This window comes from Furipterus horrens, unplaced genomic scaffold (genome assembly GCF_987537825.1).
Source record: "Furipterus horrens unplaced genomic scaffold, mFurHor1.1.pri manual_scaffold_3, whole genome shotgun sequence".
Lineage (NCBI taxonomy): Eukaryota > Metazoa > Chordata > Mammalia > Chiroptera > Furipteridae > Furipterus > Furipterus horrens.
Genome location: NW_028327173.1, coordinates 67601925 through 67625250, shown reverse-complemented (window position 1 = coordinate 67625250; position 23326 = coordinate 67601925). Strand labels below are relative to the sequence as shown.

At 40.6% G+C, this 23326-nt stretch overlaps 2 protein-coding genes across 4 annotated transcripts in view; both read left to right on the top strand.

Moving 5' to 3' along the window:
- The first annotated feature begins 381 nt into the window (after nucleotides 1–381).
- On the top strand, nucleotides 382–19406 carry LOC150015232 (guanylate-binding protein 1-like). 2 transcript variants are annotated; one of them, XM_090269697.1, is made up of 12 exons: nucleotides 382–557; nucleotides 2763–2971; nucleotides 4080–4207; nucleotides 5342–5451; nucleotides 5692–5888; nucleotides 6500–6742; nucleotides 7605–7885; nucleotides 8660–8872; nucleotides 9253–9355; nucleotides 9594–9787; nucleotides 10879–11012; nucleotides 18845–19406. In XM_090269697.1, exons 2-11 carry the CDS (start codon nucleotides 2782–2784, stop codon nucleotides 10993–10995), a joined length of 1776 nt encoding a protein of 591 aa, XP_090125823.1. In that variant the 5' UTR covers nucleotides 382–557; nucleotides 2763–2781; the 3' UTR covers nucleotides 10996–11012; nucleotides 18845–19406. The 2 variants fall into 2 exon arrangements, with proteins under 2 accessions (XP_090125823.1, XP_090125824.1); XM_090269698.1 differs by having other exon boundaries at nucleotides 18842–19406.
- Nucleotides 19407–21059: 1653 nt separating this feature from the next.
- The window catches only part of KYAT3 (kynurenine aminotransferase 3), a 57797-nt gene continuing 55530 nt past the window's right edge, over nucleotides 21060–23326 (top strand). The window contains exon 1 of one of the 2 annotated variants that reach the window (XM_090269700.1): nucleotides 21060–21353. Coding sequence is in view for 1 of the 2 variants with exons in the window: in XM_090269699.1 (XP_090125825.1) it covers nucleotides 21636–21646 (11 nt within the window). In the remaining variant the exon portion in view is untranslated. Of the gene's footprint in view, nucleotides 21647–23326 lie in introns of both variants that reach the window. The other variant, XM_090269699.1, reaches the window with a different exon arrangement.

Sequence of the window (23326 nt, the reverse complement as noted above, 5' to 3'; positions counted from 1 at the left end):
TGGAGCAGGGGTTAACCTTTGGTCTTTTACACTTGTCTCCCCCAGCTTGGAAGCTCTATCCTGCAAGTGAGCCACAGTGAGAGTGATCAGACCAGGTGGTCTCAGCCTGCTATGAGTGAACTACAGCCTTCACTCTGAACGGTGGAGATTGGAAGCCCCCAGCCTCTGGTCACACAATCCAGGAATTTAGTCTCTGCAACACTGTGTTGGAGGGGGTGAGAAATGTAGCTGAAAGATGAGAGAAGAGGAAGCCACATCTTATTGGCCATACCCACTAGTAGTGAAGCTCCTGTCAAAATGAACTAGTTGAGAAATCCTGAGATACCCACGTACCCGCCCATCTGCACAGCTTTCAGAAATTCCTTCCCTGTGATTAGTTGTTGCTCTGTATACAGTACTTTCAGTTTCACATTACTGTAAGTTCCTGCACTTCCAATTAAAGATGTTTAGGAAATCCAGAAAGCCTCATGACATCAGACGGGTGAGTTAAAAACCCATCCATCCAGTCAAAGACAGACAAGTAACAAAGCCTCCAACCTGAACTGAGGAGAAAACAGGTAAGAACTTTACTCTGTCGTCAAAGCGTCTTTCTCTCCACCTCTCAAGGCCCTGTCGTCTGAGAAATGGAGCCCAGGATAGGTCAGGGCAGGGGTGGGAACGGACTTCTAAGGGTCGGGTCATTTTCTAAAAAACGACCACCATGAAGATAGGTTGCGGCTGAGCCCAACACGGGACAGAAGTTTAGGTGAAATCCTGGAGGTATCAGATGTCAGCATGTCCCTAACTGTCCCCTCTGTGCTTGTGTGGAATTAGGCACCAGCAGACATGGGGCTAAACGGAGTTTGAAATGCATTAGGATTGTCTTTCTCTTTGCCAACACTGTCTGCGTTGGCTGAGGACACAGTAAATTTACCATTGTCTTGGATGGAAAGGCTCAATTCTGATCCGACTGCAGCTAAGACCCTGAAAGGGCTACAAATACGTTATTTTCATGAGAAAGAAAGAATAGTATATGAGACGCAGTGTAAAACAGCCACCTGACGCTGTTAAAGACTAAGAAAGAAAACCCTGGAACCCAGAGTGAAGGAAAGATTAACAAAAATACCATACTTTTAAATCAGACATATAAGCTTTGTTTCAAAGTAGATTTCTCCTCTTAGAAGTAACCCAGGTTCTGGTTGCCGGACTGGGAGAAAGGCTGAGGGCTGGGTGAAAAAGGAGAAGGGATTAAGAAGTACAAGTTGGCAGTTACAACACAGCCACAGGGATGTAAAGTACAGCATAGGGAACGTAGTCAATAACATTGTAATAATTATTAATGCTGCCTAGTGGGTACTTGACCTATTGGGGGATCATTTCTTAAGTTATATAAATTTCTAACCACTATACTGTACATCTGAAATTAATATAATATTGGATATCACTATAATTGAAAATTAATTTTATAAAAATAAAAATAGCTCAGGTTACCTAGACTCAATTCTTAGTGCAAACTCCCTTTTTACCTCTTTTGGCCGCACTACTTTACTGAAGAGTTTTCTCTTTAAAAAGTCTACTGTGGTCGTCACTAAAGCTAACATTTTGTTTGTCTGACCCCTCTGTGGTCTCAGGCAAGTTTGTTCTTGCTTTCTGGAAACTCTGCCTCTGAATTCCTTGGCTTGGTTTGAGCTTCACTCCTCACCTACTTGCCTGGTAGCTCTCTCTCTCCTTTCAGCTCTTTCTCCCCCTTTTTCTTCCCTCCCCGCCGCCCAAGTCCCGCTCTCCCACCCCCACTCTTCCTGTTTCTCTTCTTGTACCAAATGGGGAAACAGAATAAAACAGGAAAGCTAGAAGCGCATGGCTGAAAGTATATTTTCGTTTACAACGTCTTCTCTAGCTCTCATGATCTGCCTCCTGATCTTTTCAGCTATATCTCATAGTCTTTTGTTCCCTTACACACACCCATATATAGACAAACATGGTTTTTAGCAACATTCAGTTTTTGCAGTTGTGCAGTCTTACCCCCACTTAATTGGAGGCTCATTTATTGTGAAGCTAATGAAGCTGAAGTATCAGGGCCTCTTGTTTACACAGCGCATACCACGGCTTTGGGTAGGTCTCCAGTCCTGTGTTTCATATGGTCATACATTTTTATAAAATTTGCAAACGTAAGTCATATTGGTTCCACTTTTGGAACAGTAGTGCAAAGAGTTCTATGAACACTCATTTCAGAAAAGTAAGTACAACTGATAGGAAAACACCCCCACACATTTAGAATCTGTGAAAATTGTCCAAAGGGCATACATCAAATGATTAAACATTCACAGAAGTCTTTATTGATAACAAAATTAATTAATACATACATCAATACTGAATTTCTTACTTATAGCCAAGATGTAAAATACCCTCTAAACCAATTCTATTTTACATTTAATGTCAAGTGTAAAAATTTTTATGAAAATCCAAAATGAAAGTTTTCCATAGAAAATTAGATTTTCATGAAAGTAGTTAAATTTTTTAAGTATATTTTATTAATTATGCTAGTACAGTAAATGTTGATCTCACTGTCATACCAATTTTTTTTAGTGGACTACTTTGATGATACTTCTGTAACTTTCTAAAATAATACAGATCTTCCCCTCATCTATCTCACTGTTGACACAAAATTTTTGGCCATGCTGGGGAATTCTATGACTCCACTGTGTGAATGCAACATAACCAGCTGAAAGTTCTTGATCAACTTAGACTGGAAATTCTAATTCATTTCATCTTCTTGCTTGCAGATAAAGTGACATTTTAGACATGACTTCAGCGATCCACATGCCAGGCCCAGTGTGCCTCATTGAGAACACGAAAGGGAAGCTGTTAGTTAATCCGGAAGCTCTGAAGATCCTGTCTGCCATTACCCAGCCTGTGGTCGTGGTGGCCATAGTGGGTCTCTACCGCACTGGCAAATCCTACCTGATGAACAGGCTGGCTGGGAAGAACAAGGGTGAGCGACACCAGCAAAGCTGTGCTGAGTCCCTTCTGGCCATCCACACTCCCAGTGTTGAGTATGGTGTTGCAAGGAGAGAAAGCTGGAGATGGGGAGGAATACTGACAGCTAACTTTCAATCTACAGTTATGCTCTTATCCTTACTCTGAGCTGAGTCAACTCACTGTCTCTTTCCACTTTGTCTTAATTTCTCCTTTTAAAAGCATAAAATTTTATCCCTTTTCTAGAAGTGTTTAATTTCTTAAAGAAATCGCCATATCATCTTCCACAGCAACTATAGCATTTTACACTTCTCCCAGAAATGCACAGAATCCTAATTTCTCCACATTCTCCCCAACACATTATTTTGCATTTTGAGAGCGGTCATTTACATAGGTGTGAAATAGCATCTTACTATGGTTTTGATTTGCATTTCCCCAGTGAGTAGTGATGTTAATCATCTTTTTATGCGTTGATTGGTTTTTTGAATATTTTCTTTTGAGAAATGTCTATTCAAGTCCTTTGCTCATTTTTTAATTGGGTTATTTGTTTTCTGGGGTTTCACTGTAGGACTTCTTTATATATTCTTGATATCAATCCCTTAACAGATCCATGACTAAAAAATACTTTTCCTCATTCTGTAGGGTATCTATTAAATTTTATTGATCCACAAAAGTTTTAATTTTGAAGTCCAACTTGCCTACTTTCTTTTGTTGTTTATGCTTTTGGTGTCATATCCAAGAAATCATTGCCAAATCCAATGTCATGAAGCTTTCTCCCTATTTTTTTTCTAGGAGTTTTATAGTTTTAGCTCTTACATGTGGATCTTTCTGTATATCACCATTGCATGTGATGCTGGCTGAACAGTTTTCATATATGGCTTTTATTATGTTGAGTTAGTTTTCTTCTAGTCCTAGGTTGGTTTGTCTTGTATCATAAAAAGGTATTGAATATTTTCATGTATTGGATATTCAAATTTCCCTGTTTCTCTAATTGTAAGATTAACATTAATACTGGTTGTGGTTTTGGTTTTCTCTCCTTACCTTGAATATATTAAATTTTATCTCAATTTCCAGAAACATCTATTAAAACTCCACTCCCTCTTATCTCCTCTCCCCTTCTGCAGGCTTCTCTCTGGGCTCCACAGTGCAGTCTCACACCAAAGGTATCTGGATGTGGTGTGTGCCTCATCCTAGGAAGCCAAACTACACCTTAGTTCTGCTTGACACAGAGGGCCTAGGAGATGTAGAGAAGGTAACTATTAAAGATTCAGTTTGGACCCTTGACTGCTGTGGCTCAGTGGATTGAGCATCGGCCTGTGAACCAAGTGTCACTGGTCCGATTCCCAGTCGGTTGCACGTCAGGTCCCCAGTTGGGGGCGCAAGTGAGAGGCAACCACACAGTGACGTTTCTCTCCTTCTCTTTTTCTCCTTTCCCCTCTCTCTAAAAATAAATATATCAACAAATAAACAAATAAATTTTTTTTAAAAAGTCTTAAAAAAAAAGACTCAGTTTGGCAATGAGCCCCCCCATCTTTGGATATTCTCTACACTATTTAATTTTTATTCAAATAAGAGCTTGCACTGAACCAAAATATGTTTTTTTCATTTCTGTTTATGTTTTACAAGACCAGTTTTGCAATCAGGGGTCAGAAAAATATTCATAAGGCAGAACCCTGAAAGAAAAGCATAGTGGTCAGTAGATAGTGTTTTAGTTATTAACAACAGGCTATAAGCTAAGCCAGTTAACCCAGATGCATAAAGACAGTATAAACAAGATCAGTGCATGAGTCTTATCCTGCGGAGATCTTCAGTTAAAGATTAATGTTCAGATGTCCTATACTCTAGTTTAAACTTAAGCTCTATCATTAACACAGTGGCCTTAACAAATTATTTTACCTCTTTTAATCTCACTTTTCTCATCAGTAAAACAGATATAAACAATCTATATTTGCCTCATAATATTGTTTTGAATATTTGAATATTTAATAAGAATGGAAAGTGTTAGGTACATAATTGCTCAATAAAATAGCTGTATTATTACTGTTATATGGCAATTTTGCTGTAAAATGGAGAAAATTCAATACAAGTTATATTTAAAGACCTAGAACACTTACCAACCTTGACTATCTGTTTTGCAATTAGCTGCCAATGATCATAAGAGGACCTAGCAAGAATCAGTATAAACCAAAAATACTAATCAGAAAACTCCAAGTCCTACTAACAATCATTTTCATTTGGATTTGGTTTCTTCTTATAGGTCATTAATCAAAATAAACAAACAGATAAACAAAACCACTCATTAAATGAGCATCCTTTTACATTGCTGATCTCGAAAGTGCCGTGAGAATGAAACATAATCGTGGCCTAAATTTGTTCTGATTTCCAGGGTGACAACCAGAATGACTCCTGGATCTTTGCCCTGGCAATACTGCTGAGCAGCACCTTTGTGTACAACAGCATGGGGACCATCAACCAGCAGGCCATGGACCAACTGCAGTATCCTTTCTGTGGTCAAGGATAGCATCAAAATCAGAGGGAGACCTGTTAAAAAACAAGGTGCCTGAATATGAATCCTGGTGAATCAAGCAAAAAATAATACAAGGGAAGAAGAAAGATCCTATGTGCCTACTGAAGAACTGGCACTTGGGTTAGAAACAAAGGTTCCAAATATGTGGGACTAATACGGGTTGAGGGGCACTGTTCTTTTACATCACTTTTCCTTAGTTTGCTGCTCAGCTATGTGACAGAGCTGACAGATCGAATAAGGGCAAAATCTTCACCTGGTGCAAATGAGGTCGAAGATTCAGCTGACTTTGTGAGCTTCTTTCCAGATTTTGTGTGGACGCTGAGGGATTTTTCCCTAGACTTAGAAGCAGATGGACAATCCATCTCACCAGATGAGTACCTGGAGAATTCACTCAAACTTAAGCAAGGTAAAGGGGACTTAGAATTGGCTATTGGGAAGGGTGAGACATTGGAAACTATTGCTTTTTTTTTCCTACTTAGTTTTCCGCTCTTCTCAGCTGGCTATTACTAAAAACTAATGCTTGTTAATATCTGAATTAGTAGATTTGATTTTGAATTATCTTTCCCCCTGTTCTAAGAACAAGTTTTTCTTTCAGCTCTCCTTGTGCTGTGATCAGATTGATTTTACCTCCCTGCTTAGAGCTTGTCATGCTGTAATTAGCCAATGACAATGAAGTAGAGTGGGCATTTATTTAAAGAAAATAAATTAAAGCATGAACAGTGCACTAGTCCAGGGGTTGGCAAAGTATGGCCACAAGCAATTGATGGACAGTACAGCCTGCCAGCAGTCTTATAAATAAGTTGTATTGGACTAATTCTATGCCCATTCATTTGTAGATTGTCTATGGCTGCTTTCATGCAGTAATAGCAGAATTAAATAGTTGGAAAAGAGACTATCAAAGACTAATATATTTACTAATATCAATGACTTCAAAGACTAATATATTTACTGTTTGGCCCTTTACAGAAAAGGTTTCCAAGCCCCTATATTAAGCAAAGTCCTTTTGTCTTTCTTCAGGTACCAGTCAAAAAGATAAAAATTTTAATCTTCCCCGACTCTGTATCCGGAAGTTCTTCCCAAAGAAGAAATGCTTTGTCTTCGACCGGCCCACTCACCGGAAGAGGCTAGGCCAGCTTGAGACCCTACATGATGATGAGTTGGACTCCGAATTTGTGCAACAAGCTACAATCTTCTGTTCTTATATCTTCAACAGTTCCAAAGTTAAAACGCTTCCAGGAGGCATCAAGGTCAATGGGCCTCGTGAGTCCTTTTTCCAGTCTTTACTCTCAGTGTGAAGACTAAAGGAAGGTGAAGTAACATCCACCTAGTGTCAGCTTTGAAAAAAGCAAGTCTATATCTGTGGTAGATTCTAGATGACACAACATTTCTAATAGGTTTTATTAGTCAAATTCCTTGGTTGAGAAAAGATAGGAAAAGACAAAGAAAGAAAAGAGCTCTATTGCTTAAGATTGCCCTAGTAAACTGGACCTGTAGTATCCACTGGGGTAGTTATTGGACAAGTGTGGCTATCTAACTTTAAATGTAGATTCATTAAAATTAAAGAAAATTAAAAATTCTGATTACACGGCTATATTTCAAGGCCTCATATCTACACAGGGCTAGTGGCTACAGTACTGGACAGCATGTCTGGAACACGCCCATCCTCACAAAATGTCTTCTTGGACAGTGTTCTGTTAGAAGAAATAACATGAAGGACTCCTTTCTAATTGTTTCACAAATAATGATTTTACAATTGCTTACCACAGACCAGAACTGATGAGAGAGACAAAAGTGAGGGAGGTACATTTCCTATCCTAACAGTGCTTGGGGATAAAATACATGAGCTCCATACACACAGGCCTATGGAATCCAGAACAGAGGTTCTCACCCTTTGGTATGTATTCATATTACCCAAGGATCTTCCCAGAGGAGGGTCCGATTCAGTTGATCTGGGGCAGAGGCTGAGAGTCTGCATTTTCAGCAAGCTTTCAGCTGATGCTGAGGACATTGTTGCTGTGTGGAAAATGAGTGGTAAAAGATATCAGATTTATACAAAATAGACTGTTTCCTCACCACTACTACAACAAACAAACAATAATTATTATTTGTTCTCTGTCTGTAGGACTGGAGAGCCTGGTGCTGACCTACGTCAATGCCATCAGCAGTGGGGACCTGCCCTGCATGGAGAACGCAGTCTTGTCCTTGGCCCAGATAGAAAACTCGGCTGCAGTGAAAAAGGCCATTGCCCACTATGACCAGCAGATGGGCCAGAAGGTGCAGCTGCCCACGGAAACCCTCCAGGAGCTGCTGGATCTGCACAGGGCTAGTGAGAAAGAGGCCATTGAAGTCTTCATCAAGAATTCCTTTAAGGATGTGGACCATTTATTCCAAAAGGAATTAGCGGTAATTTTTTTCTTATGTTTATATGGATTGGGGTCTCAGAAAGCAAAGTACTAATAGAAAAGAAAATGGGTATTTATTATGAGAAGGAATTCTTACTAGACTTTAAAATGATAAAAACCACTATTGTTATTATTATAAGAACCAATTTTATTATGATTTGACTCAAAGCTTTGAAACATTTTTTTTACTCATAAACTAATACTCTTTCTCATAATTTAATTAAATGCATATAGGTAATAATCAGAGCTCCTAAACAAATTACATACTTGTTGATATCAGACTGATTTAATATTATAGTCCAAAGCAAAGAAATATGTAGCCTTAGTTAATTTGAGCAGACTTGTATTGAGCCACATTTATTCCACATGCAATGATTGGTCCAATTTGAAAAGCGTAAGAGTGTATTTGTAGGACTGGAGAGCCTAGTGCTGACCTGTCAATGCCATCAGCAGCGGGGATCTGCCCTGCATGGAGACCACAGCCCTGGCCTTGGCCTAGATCAAGAATGCAGCTGTAGTGCAAAAGGCCATGGCCCACGATGACCAGCAGATGGGTAGCATAAGTGCTAACACAGAGCTAGCAATCTCTGCCATAAGCTTTACCTCCAAGGAGAAAGGGACTTCAATAGAAACACAGGATCAGGAGGAAAGATGAGGGCCTCTTAAGTTTTCTTAGGGGTCACAGACTTTATTTTTTGAGAAGCTTTTCCAAAAATTTTGAGGTCAAGCTAACATCTTCTCTGTATTCCTTTTACTTCCTGTTTTCACATTAAAGGCCCAGCTAGAAAAAAGGCAAGATGACTTTTGTGAACAAAATATGAAAGCATCATCAGATCGTTGCTCAGCTTTACTTAAGGATATCTTTGATCCTCTGGAAGAAGAAATAAAACAGAAGATTTATTCTAAACCAGGAGGATATTATCTCTTTATTCAAAGGATGAAAGAGCTGAAGAAAAAGTACCTTCAGGAACCCAGGAAGGGAATACAGGTAACCAACATTTATCTCTGTCCGTTGCTCCCTCTAACCCCACACTTTCCTCCCTCCTTTCTCCCTTTACCTCCTTTCCTTGGATCTGCTTCACTTCCTAGCCAGCTCACCCCACATGGGACCACAGCACCAACAGCTCCAAAATTAGAGCCCTCACTCAAAGAACAGACTCTCCATCCATATCAATATTATAAAAGATTCTGCTCTGTAGGGTGCCATACTTGGCCATCCTGGAGCATGTGGGCACCCTGTGACAGGGCATCTTGGCCACCAGACACACCAGGGCCAAGAGAGCAATTCCCAGAGGAAGAGGGTAGGCAAATAGGAATAGGCACTTACAGCTGTTTCCTATTACTAACTCCATTTTCTCTGCATCTTAGAGTGAAGAAATTCTTCAGACATACTTGAGGTCCAAGGAGTCTTTGATTGACACAATTCTACTGACAGACCAGACTCTCACAGAAAAGGAAAAGGAGATTGAAGGTGAGGAGCAAGTCAAGAGACTACACAGCCTCAGAAGTTTTCAAAGTTCAATTACTTTGGCTAGGTGAACCTGGGGTTTTTAAACAATAGCAAAAGAGCAAAGATGCCTTTTACTAGCTGAAGTGAGCTCTGAGTAGGGCATATGCAGTCAGTAGTGAAGGCGACAGGTAAGTGTACAAAGAAGAAAAAGCAACGTGGCCACCCATATGAATTTTTCTTCTTCCTTTCCTCCTGACAGAGCAACGTGTGAAAGTTGAATCTGCAGAGGCTACAAAAAAAATGTTGGAGGAAATACATATAAAGAATCAGCAGCTGTTGGAGCAGAAAGAAAAGAGTTATCAGGAACATGTGAAACAACTGACTGAGAAGATGGAGGCAGAGAGGGCCCGGTTAAAGCAAGAACAAGAGCAGGCTCTCACTCTTAAACTTCAGGTATTGAATTGCATCACCTTGAGGTTTCTCCTTTTGTTTTCTCTCCATTCTCCCTGATCTCTTTGTGTAGCTGTTAGACCATGAAGCCCAGAAGGACTTTGCTTGCCCACTTAGACTTTTCAAGCACTGTCTGTCTGCCTAACCTGGCCCCTGCCTATGTCTGGTTATTAAAAATTTTATTGGCATTTATATTACATCTAGTCCTTTATCAGTATATTCTTCCATCAATGGTAGCTATTATCTGCTAGGCATTATAAAAATTATCTTATCTGTTTTTTTGCTTAATATTATATGAAGCAAGAACTGCTCTGTCCCATGACTTAGGTGAAGAAACAGGGGTTCAGTAAAGATTAAATAACTTTTATAGGGTCACACAGGTTGGTAAGATATCTGAACCACCTTCCCACTCAGAGGAATCCACGATGACTTTTTTCTGTCACATATGATATGACTGTAGTTCTAAAAGAACCTACGAGCAGAAAGACTCCTTACTCCCACACCTGTGTCGTTCTGCCACTCCAGACTGTGTTCTCTGCGCTACTCCCAGAGTGTGTGGTGAGCAATGTGCAGAAATCCAGTATGGACAGTTTGGGGCCTGGATTCCCTTATTTATATTCTACTACTCTTACCTCCAATCTGTGAGGCTTACATCAAATTCACTGATTTAAAATTTAGACACTTCATTTGGTTTGAAAATTTATTTGTTATGTTGTGTTATATGTGTGTATATAGAAGATTCTCTGTGTGTATGTGTATATAAGAGTCTATAATGCACAGATAAGATTTGAAAACAAACATATGATTAAGACTGCCCAAAAAGATTGTGTAGGATTAATGGGATAAAAGATTAAGACTTGTACTTTAAGTTCATCAATACATCAGAAGGCATAAGCCAAAAATCTTTCTGAGCTAAGGAGGCTCAAGGACAGTAATCACAAAGTTAGGATGCTCAAGAGAAAGTATAATAAAAATTAATGAAAGAGAAAAGTTCAAGAAGAAATTATATACTAAAAAAATCTATGAATGTGGAAAAGAGAGAAGTTAGAGATTTGCTTACTGCTACACTTTATTCACTTCTTGTCCCTTTTTAGGAACAGGCCCGGTTAATAGAGGAAGGGTTCCAAAAGGAGAGCAAACAACTTCATAAAGAAATAGAGAACCTCCAGAATGACTTGAGAAGAAGCAGGAAGAAATGCATCTTAAGCTAAAGACCTAATGAACAGAGGTTTGTTGTTCACTCTTTACTGAAGGCATAACTCACACAATTGGAAAAATGTCACGACACTTGAGAAAAAGTGACCTATTTTAACTGGGTATGGGAAGCCAGTGTGCTTGGTGGTGGCAAATGTAGCTCAGCCCCAGATTTGGAAAACCACTAGGAGTGTGGTGGCACACAGGACCCACTCCACACACTGGTTTTCCCGTGGGGAACCAGGTCTATACTTCTACAATAGCTAAAAAGCTTGCTTTCTGCTAAAGGAGCCCCTCATCCTGGGCTGAGAACAACAGATGTTCAGAGTGTAACCTTGAAGCAGTTTCTTAGGGCCTGTTCTGGGCTGATTTTCAAGGACAGGATGTAGCTAGATGAGTTATCCTTATCATCCATGCATGTGTAACATTCTTTTCTCTGTTATATAAAAGTAATAATTATATAAGGCAATGATTGGCACAATGATTCACAACTTTCTTGGATGTAATCCAGCTAAAGAATTAAAAGCCTGTTAAGGCAGGGGCAAACTGCACTTTCTCCTCTAGAAAGTGGCCAGTTTTGTCCCCTCTTCTCCACAGGATTCTTGCAGTCCATGTGTATTTATTCATTTCATTCACAATGCCACCATGGACGCTGCTGGTCGGAGGTCACAGACAACTGATAAAAGGAATCTACAAAAAATCCTTCACCTAACATAGTTAATGATGAAAAACTGAATGCTTTACCCTTAACTCAGGAACAAAGCAAGTATGTCTTGTATGTCCACTCCTGGTAAATGCTATACTGAAAGGCTTAATACAATATGGGGAAGGGGGGACCAAGAAAGGCATATAGATCAGGAAGGATAAAATAAAACTGTCTTTATTCACAGGCATTATGATTATCCATATAGAAAAATCTCAGGGAATCTAAAAAAAAAAAAAACAATAAAGAACCTTGGAACAAATAAGTGAGTTTAACAAGGTTATAAGATAAACACACAAAAAATCTATTTTCCACTGTATTTCTATATAAAAGCAATAACTGGAAACCAAAATTAAAAAAAAAATACCACTTACAATGGCTGTCTTTAAAATAATGAAATACTTGGGTAGAAATCTAACAAAACATGCACAAAATCTCTATACTGAAAACCATTCTAAAACCAAGAGGTTATGGAATCGATCATGATCCATGAATCTCCTTAGATTCTAACTCCCTTGCAGTTTTCATGATGTTCCTTTTTACTCATTATAGAAAAGAAGATTCGGGGCCTTTCTTTATAGCGTTAGCCCCGACAAAAGCATTATTCATTAAGTTCCACTGAGCACTAAAAATATGTCCATTTTGTGTGTCAGGCTTTTATCCAAGTAGAAAGAGGGAAAAAGTATGGCCCAGAACACAGAGTGCCACATAATATATCTACCATCTACACACACACACAAGCACATCCCACCCTTCCCACCAAGAGTTCTTCAGCACAGGATTTCACAGAACACAAGACAGGCAAACTTACCAGTTTTTATCATGGTGATTGTTTTCCCAACCTAACTTCAATGCAGTCCCTAGGGAATTAGGTGAGCCTGTGGGAGTTGGGGGAGGGGGGGTGGGTAGCAACTGCTTAGGCTATAGGGATCATTTATTCAAAAAAGATTGATTGAGGATCTACCACATACTCTACCAAGGAGTGGTGAATACGGAGATTAAACAAATAAGTACAGAAAACTAAATACCCAAGAAATTGAGGGGAGAGTATTTCTGATTTAGGAAGGAGTCAATCTACTCCCACTACCTCAGGATATCTCAGAAGGCTCCTTAGTATGTCTTAACCATATTCACCTTATCAGTCAATTTGTAGGGAAAAAGGAATTTAAGTTAGGAGGGGGAGATTCGAAGAGAGAGAGCGCCCAACCCCTGGCCCCAAAACACAACTTGAATAGTGTATCATGCTCACAGCATCTCTCGGAGTGAATTGGTAAGTGAAAGAAATGAAGAAAGCCATGAGCTCCATCTAGTGGTCAATATTTTAATTTCTTTTCATGGCATTTTAATCACCAATTTGTTCTTATTTATTGCCAGTCTTCCCCACGAGAATATGAGCTCCATGTGGACAGGAACATTGCCTGTTTCATTCATCACAGACTCAGCTGTCTAGAAGGGTTCATGGCACATTGTAAATCAAGTAATACATATTTTTAATCCTATGAGTATCTTACATGAAGTTTATCATCCCAACATAATTCCGGATGCTTCTACCTGAATGTGTAACATCTGATTACTAAACATCATATTAAAGATACTAGAGTAGAATATTCGCCCTCTCCCTTTCCAAAAAGGATTTCATTATTATCCCTTCTTTATAAACCTGGAGAACCTCATGTTGATTTACATTCCTGCCATTGCTTGGAGGATCTACCTGACATAAATTAAAGCACATAGCACTGACCAGCAGCAGTGCCAAAAGGATATTGCGCACTATGACAAATTGAAAGCGTAAAGGGAAGTCCCCACTGAAACCCCTCCAGGAGCTGAGAACCTGCATAGAGCCTGTAAGAGAGGGGCCTCTGAAAGCTTAAGAGCTCCATCATGAATGTAAATCAGGAACTCCAGAGGCAAAGCCAGACTGAGAAAGGGAACAGAAAACCTGCCTCAGAAGAGCAATGCCTACCAGGCTCTAACAGAGTGATACTCGTGTAGCGACGTTTTCTAATACTATTAATCAGAAGCCACACACCTAGTCCACGTCTTGAAGGACACACAATACTTGCCAAAGTTTTCACAAGGCCAATTTTTATTATTATATCTTACATACAGACCTGATGTTTTGAATGAATTTTTCCCTACCAGTCTGATTTGTAAAGTCAGAATTCTCTTTCTCTTTAAAAATTGCTCAGAGACTATGAAGAATTCCTCAGTGACTCGAGTAACCAATGCTAATATTAAATTGCTATAAATCCAGCCTTGTGTGCATGTGACTAGATAGGCAGACAGACATGTCGATAAATAGATACACAGTTACCCTGGACAGCCTGTTTATAGGTAAATATACAGGTTCTATTATGATTTTTGAAATATTTAAGCTAATGTTTGTACAGCTATTAGTATATGGCTGGAAAACATTAATTTATTTTAATAATACATACACACATAAAATCTAGCATTTAAAATAGCTACATGAGGCTGAAAACAACATAACTCTTGAAAAATGTAATTGTATATATTTAAAGTATACAAGTGCTGATTTTATATACATATACATTGTGGAATTATTTCCAAGATCAATATAATTACCACAGCCATCACATCACATAGTTAACAGTGAACGTGTGTGTGTGTGTGTGTGTGTAGTGAGAATGCTTAAGATCTACTCTCAGCAACTTTCAAGAATAAAACTATAGCAGGAATGTAAGGTGGAAAAGGCTTTAGAAACTACCTAGAGCAGGTACTTCTTAGTACAGGACTAGGGTTAGAAGATAAAGGAAACAACATTGTTCTGCCTGCCACATCCTTAGTAGCCAGAAGTGACAGCCACCTCCTGAGAAGCATTTCCAGATAATGAGGCATTGCCAATATCTTCCACCTTGATCTCCTCCCTGTCACTTGTCTATTGTCACCTGGAAGGCCCATGTAAAAGTAAAGTGGGCACCTTTGATAAGCAAACTAGGAGTCACTAAACCATCACAGTCATACCATGACTACATATAAAAAAAAAAACATATAAATAAGTTTAACCAAATTGATTTTCCTCTCATGTAAGTACAGTCAAGGGCTGGAGTGGTGGCTCCAGGATGTTAGTTAGGGCTCAGGCTCCTTCTCTGCCCCCTTTGGGCTCCTGCTCTACCATCTTCAGTTTGCAGATTCTACCCGTGGTCCAAGGGGGCTGCAGCAATCATGTCTGCACTCAGATGGACAGGGAAACCACAAACCAAGGAAGTAATAAAGGCACACTGTACCCCTTTAAGACACTTCCTGGAAGCAGCATGTCCAGCTTCCCTCAGGGGCCACAATTTAATCTTATGGCCAACCCAGCTACAACAGAGGCTGGAAATGCACTCTTTCTACCAAACACCCATGTACTCTGATGAATTATGGAGGTTCTATTACTGTAAGACAAGAGAACACTAAATATTGGGGAATAACCAGCAGCCTGCTCCTAAGGATTCTTTCCCTTTTTCTTAAAAAACCATTTTATAGTACTTACACAGAATAAGCACAGCTCTAAGTTTTTCCAGATCTATAAAATCATCTAATAGCACTATAAGTAAGGTTCTAATATCCACATTTTACAGATGAGGAAATTGAAGCACAGATAAATGAAGTAAATTGCACAGTCACTCAGCTAGAAAATTGCAGAGCTGGGATTTGAACTGGACAGTTTGGTTTACCCGCTATAGTATACTGTCTTCTCTCTGCTGTATTTCAGAATATTTTTAGAATTTTGCATGAGGCAGTGGAAAAGGCTTTATCTATCAATACATAAGGGAGATACTGTCTTTTTATTCAGAATACAAATTAGCAGAAGGAAAATATACTTATTAGCTATAAACTCTAGGGAGTAATTTATATTTCTCATTAAACACCAACATGGCTATAAAGAATAACACAAGGCTTAGCACATGAACAAGCACTCAAATGCCAACCATTTGGTCATTCCATCATTTAAAAACGTGTATAAACCAATAACAACAAGAGATGGCAAATTAAACACATTTACGTTCTCTCTCTACTTAAGACCCACTAACACAACAGTAAGGAGACTCTTTTCAGCCCAGTGAGAACAAAAACAGTAAGAGGAATGACAGTGGCAACAACATTATAGAAGTTATAAAGCAAATGGGCAGGTGGTACTTGACAGCAGATTTAAACAAGCTGAATCCTAGACCAGTCATGAAGAATGCCAAAAAGGCAACTCAGTGTACCCCCACAGAACTCTCCAAAGGTTCAGGACTAAATACAGGAGAATCATTTAAAGGCTTTAGTAAGAGAGAAGCAGATCCCCAGATCCCCACCCCTGGTCTGCTGTAGCGCCACCAGTTGCCCCCCCCCCCCCCCCCCGCTTCACCTCAGCGGGAGACTAGCAGTTTGTTCAATACAGTATTCCCTCACTTATCGTGCGTATTATGTTCTAGACCCCCCCCCCACGATAGGTGAAAATCTGCGAAGTAGGAACCTTACATTTATTTTAGTATTTATATATTTTTAAGGCTTTATAAACCCTTCCCACACACTTATAAACCATTCCCAGTCCCTTATTAACCTTATAGCAAAAAATCCGCGATAAATAATTAAATATAATATTTTTTAAAATCCCGCGATACAGTGAGGCCGCGATAAGTGAACTGCGATATAGAGAGGGACTGCTGTACTCTAGAGAGGGTAAACAGAGAGTGTCTGAATTAGAAGCCAGTGATAAAAACTAACTGGAACTTTAAGCAAACATAATCAGTTGGGAGGGTATAGGGCTTAAGGAAGTTCTCACAGGCTACTGTAATGGGAAGAACCCTACACTTGAGAACCCTACAGGAAGCACTCTATAGTAAACTTCCACGGTTCTAACTTCCTCTGCCCTTAACTTCCTTTCCCTTTTCATAAATACCCTTGCATCTTGGCCCTCAGGCCAGAGCATGCACATGGCTTGCCATGTCTGCATACAATGGATTGCAGCCCTCTTTCCCCAGAATAAATCCTTTTTGGTGACAAAACACCTAGCGATATTATTTTTCAGTCAACACCAGGTATAATTGATAGTGGAGGGGAAGTGCTGAAATCAAGGAAATAAGTGAATGTCAACATAATGACTGTTGAGATCTTTAGCTCTCTTTCCCTCCACTGTCACCACCCTAGTCGCCAACCTCATCTCTCTTAACAACCTCCTAACAGATCTTCCTGCTCCTGCTCTTGCCTACTCACAAGTCTCACCTCCAAGGCAGCTAGACAATCATTTTTAAATTGAATTAAGACCCCATTATTCCTATGCTTAAGATTTTCCAATGGCTCCTTCAGAATAAAATCTAAACTCCTTTCTATGGTCTTCAAAACTCTGCATGACCTGGCCCCTGCCTAGCTCGCCACCATAATCTGGAAGCACTCCCCCCCTGCATCACTATGTTTTAGACACAGGTGTGAGAAACACTCACAATAAAACACTGGGACACAGGACTTCAGCAGCAAAGCGAGGTGTTTACAGTATTCCCTCTCTATATCGCAGTTCACTTAGCGCGGCCTCACTGTATCACAGGATTTTAAAAAATATAATATTTAATTATTTATCGTGGATTTTTCACTATATCGTGGCATGTTGTGGTACTGTATACATATGTTGTTAAAGTTACATAGGTTTAAGAGTGTAGAATATGTTTAAGAACATAAGTAGTGTTCATAAAAGTGTGGAAAAGGTTAATAAGAGAGTGGGAAAGGTTAATAAGGGACTGGGAACAGTTTATAAGTGTGTGGGAAGTGTTTATAAATCCTTAAATTATATATAAATACTAAAATAAATGTAAGGTTCCTACTTTGTGGATTTTCACCTGTCATGGGGGCGGGGGGCTAGAATGTAATACCTGCAATAAGTGAGGGAATACTGTATTCACAAAACCCTGGCTGGTTTGGCTCAGTGGACTGAGCGTCGGCCTGAGAGCTAAGTGTCGCTGGTTCGATCTTCCAGTCAGGGCACATCAGAGAAGGAAAACTCTGACTCCAAAAAACCTCCGCTGCCTTGCGGCATACCTCTTTAGGGGAAAGGCTAAGGGAGTAAACCCCGACAGAAAATCCGGAGCCGGAGTCCCTAAGGCGGTTTGACGTTGTAGTCAACACCGGCAACTCCTGCGGCGCACCTGAAACCAAGCTGTATTGACTCCGTCTTTCCCTTGGACCCTTCAGCTGCGAAGAGAGGGGGGGTCTGCTGCTTGGGCAACAGCAGACCCTCCATATCACCCTGCCCAGGCTCTGTAGCTTCAGCTTCACTGGAGAGGACACTCCAGCGTCATCGCAAGATGTCGATTCAACACGGGAGGAGACAGATACCGTGTCACTCCCGAGTTGGACTGCACAGCCATTCTCGGCGGTGCAGATAGACTCTTAAGAAGCTACACCATCGTCTCTCGAGACGGATGGCTGCCAACGACTGTATTCACAAGCTGCAAAGTCAGGCGCACAGCCAACCAGGGGCATGCACAAGCATAATAGACAAAGAAAACTGGTTTTATACTAATGCGAATAGTTCCCCCTTCCTGATGCGATTCGCTACCCCTCTCCTCTCCTTCTCCCGTTTCTCCATTACTGATCAATCCAGGTTCATACTTTAACGCGATTAACTACTTAACTAAGGGTGTGATTAACTAAGGGTAATCTAGGTATAGGTCCATGTCCAATTTATTTGCAACGTTATCTAGATACATCTTCCCATTTCTCTGTTTGGTGATGACAGTCTACGTCCTTTTGATCCCAGATATGGAATCTCATTTCATTGCCCCTTTCCCATGATTTATCTGTTAATTATCTCCTACTTGTTTGAGAGTCACTGGCTTCTTTGTCCCTTACACGGATCCTCTCTTATTCCTTAAACATGCCAAGTCTGTTCCCATTTATGGGCCTTTTCAACTGCTGTTTTCCTTTCCAGAATCATTTTTTGCAAGGTTGCTTCTTCATCATTCAATTCTGGGTTTAAATATCAGCTCTTCTAAAATAATAATAATAATAATAATAATAATAATCCTTTCCTGACCATCCTATAGAAACTATCTACTGTCTCCACCCCTCATTGCTTCTTTTATAGCACTATCACCCTCTGAAGTCTTTGTATTTACTTGTCTATTGTCTCGCCTTCTGTAAGATTTAAGACACTTTCTCTGTCTCATTTTCCCCAGCAGCCTCAGCACCTATCTAATCAAGTCATATCTGTTCGATGTGAGAAAAAGAAAAGCAGCAGCTGATATTGGGAACTGAACAGACAAGTTTATGGCTTCAATGTTGTTAGTAACTAGCCATGGTGTGGCCCTGTAAAACATAACAACCTGACAGAACACCAGCATCAAAGTCACTCTGTGATCCTGATGAAGTGAGACAACACACAAGATCACGTCATAATCTTGCCTGAACCCAGATAAAAACAAGGTCACTCTGCAACTACGAACATACTAAACTTCCTCCTCTCCTAGTTAATAAAACCGTTGCTTCTTTACCAATTACAGATTTAGCCCTGCAATTTTCCCCCCTTCTTCATAAGCTGTATTATGATACCCAATCTTAGAAGTACACCACATCCTGACAGCACCCAAAACAGAATGAATCTCCATTTCCTTGAATCCTCCCCCCAAATCACCCAAATTCTATAATAAGTCATTTCTAATACTGTTATTAAAATGACCTATGTTTGCCCAAGGTGTGTGTTCTCTCTCATTGTGAGGACTAATAAACCCGACTTTCTGACTACAGGTGTGTTCCTGGTGGTCTTTTTATCTGGAGACTATTGATTAATGAAAGCCTCACAACAGCTCAAAATGTAGGTGCAGATTATGTACCATACACAATGATTTCTCCATTCACCTTATCATCTTCTGAACCTCCTTTTAGCTAGGTGAACAGTATATTTCTTCAACCAAAGATGATCTTTATTCTTTCCTCTAGGCCTGAATAACAGGTACTGTCATGCCTATACCATCTACCCTCTCAACTTCATAAAATAATGATAGGAGACTCAAATGTTGGAAAATTTTAGTTTCTGATAACAGCTAATAAGCTTAGTAATCAATGTATGTAAAGAGTTATTGTTTCAGGAGTTGGAGGTATGACCCATCCTGACTTCAGGAAACCAGAAGCAGTTCCATCTTTGTGCCTCAGGAGGGCTGCAAGCAATCAAGATGGTATCTGAGCCTTTGTACTCCAAGGTGAGGTGACCACTGCCCAGGACACAGATGAAAGAATGCTGAAGCTTTTATCTGATTAACCTTTTCCCTGAATTCCAAACCCCTTACCTACTCTTCTCCATATAAAAAGGGCCCATTTATAATGGAATTTAAGACAGTCTGTTAGGTTACACACTCGTTGTCTTCTCAGATCACCGACCATCTGAATAAAGAGCCCATAAAGATTCAATCCCTGTCTCTACTTATTGGGTCTGGTGGGTGACAGGCAGCACGGGCACCTGCTTTTCTGGTTTCAATAAGAGGGGAAGAAAATGTAATTATGAAACTCCATTCTTTTTTACTGTTGAACCTATTACAGATGTTTCCCCATTTTCTCTCCTTTGCCCCCCTTCACCACATTGTTGTCTGTGTCCATGGGCTGTGCATATATGCCTATACGTTTCTTTGGCTAATCTCTTCAAGCTCCCCCTCCCACCACTGCCCTCCCCTCTGAGATCTCTCGGTCTGTTCAGGGTATCCATGCCTCTGGTTTTATTTTGTTGGTCAGTTTATTTGGGTCATTAGATTCCACGTATAAGTGAGATCATGTGGTACTTATCTTTCTCTGACTGGCTTATTTCACTTAGCACAATAATAGTAGCTCTTATCCTTTGTGACAGCAAGGATGGATGAAACTCCATTCTTAACAGAAGCTCTCCTTTGGCTAACACTGCCTTCCCCAAAGGAGGAATTCACGGTATTCATTTTTCTCTCAGGCGATTTCCCTTTTTCACTTTTAAAGTGTTATTTATGTTCGTCCTAAGTCTCACACTCTCCTTTCATTCTCAGTTCTCTGATCAAACTCATTTTACTGTTTAGGAGTGTAAGGTTCCTCTCTGCTTTTTTTCCTCATCCCCACCACGGGTGATAAACGCATCGTTTTTGCACACTCTTTAACCTTGCCCTCTCTCCAGCAGCTTCTAACATTATTCTTACAACCCTCCCCTTGCCTAATCCCTATGGCTCGTAGTTTGCCTTTCTTCCAACTAAATCCCCGTCCTATAACCCGCCCCAGCCCAATCAGTCACACACATCCAATCAGAAGCCTGGGTCGGAATTTCATACCCAATCCTGGGCCACATTTAAGCCCCGCCCCACCCCACCCCTTGACTTTTTGACTCGCCTTTATCACGAGGAACGAAACCGGCTCCGCACCTCCACCTGTCCTGTCCAGTCTTCACAACCTATCGCGCCCTCAGTACAGACCCCATAGGCTATCCCCGGTCACATCCCCGTGCACCTCATCCCGCTCCTGCATTCCCTCCAACTCCGCACTTTTCACCGCCTCCTTGTCCATCCCCGTTCAGTCCCATCCAGTCCGTGATCCCCGCCGCCCTTCAGCCAATCCGTACTCGGATTCCGTTCACTTGCGTCAGTCCCAGCCCAAGGGCGCCCCCATCTCCAAATTCCGCTCCATCTGGCCCCCGAACCCTGGCGGGACTGGCGCAGGAAGTAAGGTTGTCGCGCGAAGGAGGTAAGTAGGCCCAGAGAGGGAAACTCCGGTACGCCAAGAAACTTGCATCTGGGCGAGCGAAGTCCGGAGGAGCGAGGCCAGGAAGGAGGGCGTCACGCGCCGGCGGGGCTGGGAGGAAGAGCCGGTCTGGATTTCCTTGAGGACTCGGACTAGCACTCGCACTCCTGAGCCGGAAGTGCGCTCACGGGTCGGAGCTCGGAATTTCGGCTCTGGCAGACCTCGGGGGAGGTTGAGGAGTGTCCGCGCTGCGCTGGAATTAACGGAGTTTCCTCTGGAAAGGGAATGACACCAAGGTGACTGGACTTCTAGGGTGGGCCTTTGAACCCCGGTCATCGATTGCCCTTTTTGCTCTTGATTTTGCAGTTTGGGTATTTTAAAAACAGCGTGACAGGGGTAACACCGACTCCAGTTTATTCATAACCGGGATTTTTAATTTAAAAAGAAGAAAGAAAACAACCGTTGTTAACCTGCAATATAAATGAATCTAGTTTTTTGTTGAAAGAGAAAAGCGGGCCAATCTTTCTCTTTTGGAGTTTGAGCAGCTGTAGAAGGGGGATCCCCGCACCCAGTACAAAATCATTCTTCCACCTCCCGGACTTGTAGGCTCCCCTCTAGTATCTGAAGCAAGAATTGGGGCTCTTTGCTCACGTCCATACCAGGCATCAGTAGTGCAGATAAGCCATTAGAAAGTTTTATCTCACGATGTACTAAAACAAGTTCCGCTAACACACCAGTCAACTATACTTCTTTCCTCAAGAATTTATAATTACACGAACCCCGATTTCACAGAATAGCCCATTCCGCAACTTTAGGGTCACATCTTAAGTATTGTGCCACCTAAAACATAGCTAATATTTTCCACTCTTGCTTCAATGCCATGACTTTGAGGCTTGTTCCCATTGCACTAAACCAGCCAGTACCTTGTTCACCTAGATGCCCTCTGCTGTGTCACTGTACCTTATAAATGTTCTAGAAATGGACTAACAGGTAGAGCATGAAATGTAAATAATCTTTCCTTTGGTCAGATTTTTAGCGCTAGCCTTTTTTGCAATCAGCTCACATTAAATATTCCTTGAGCTTTCATTTAACCTGAATGTTCTGGACTATGTCGGATTAACTAGATCTCTTCCTACCTCTCGTCCCCATATACAGAGTGGTTATAAGTTGATCATTTGGATCTAAGTCTAGGGCTTCAATCTTTTTACAATTCATTTCAACTACTTTGCTTACATTTTAGGTATTAATCCTGCCCCCAACAATTCCCCAACCTTCTCAGCTTCATGTCACCCCCAAATCTGCCACACATACTTTCTGTGTCTTCATTTTAAACAATTTACTCCAATAATAATAGTTAAATTTTCTGTTGATCATGCATCTTTGAAGTTTAACTTATGTGTAATATGTCATATTCAGGTTTTCTAAATCACCCTGATTCACAATTGACTGGTTTTCTTCACAGAACATTGTTTTAAAGGAGAAACTAGAAAAAATTACAGTGAAAATATTGTTTAAAATTAAAAGTCATATATATGCCTTTTAATTTTCCCCCACTTTTCAGTGACATCCCTATTTATTTATTTAGCTTATTGATGAATATACATGTGGAATGATAATCGCATTAGAAAAATGCTGCTTAAATTGTGTTTATTTAAAGTGCAGAGGAAAAATAGCTTCAGAGGTTCTGAATCTGTATCTGTAGATTTCTTTGGAGCCATTTTTTTTCACCAATTGTCCTCACAATTCCTTCCAAAATGAGATTACCTAGTAAGAAGGAAAGAGAGCCCAGATCTGAATATTGAGGAATTCCATCATTTAATAGTAGGTTGGGGACAGGTAGGAGGAAAATGAAGGGTTGTCGTTATGTCAAAAGCTAAAGGAACATGGTGTTTCTGGCTTGACCAGCAGTACTGAGGCCTGGTCACCAGAGGGCACGGCTCACCGCTTGGGGTGAAATCTCCCAAGAGGTGCCCTCT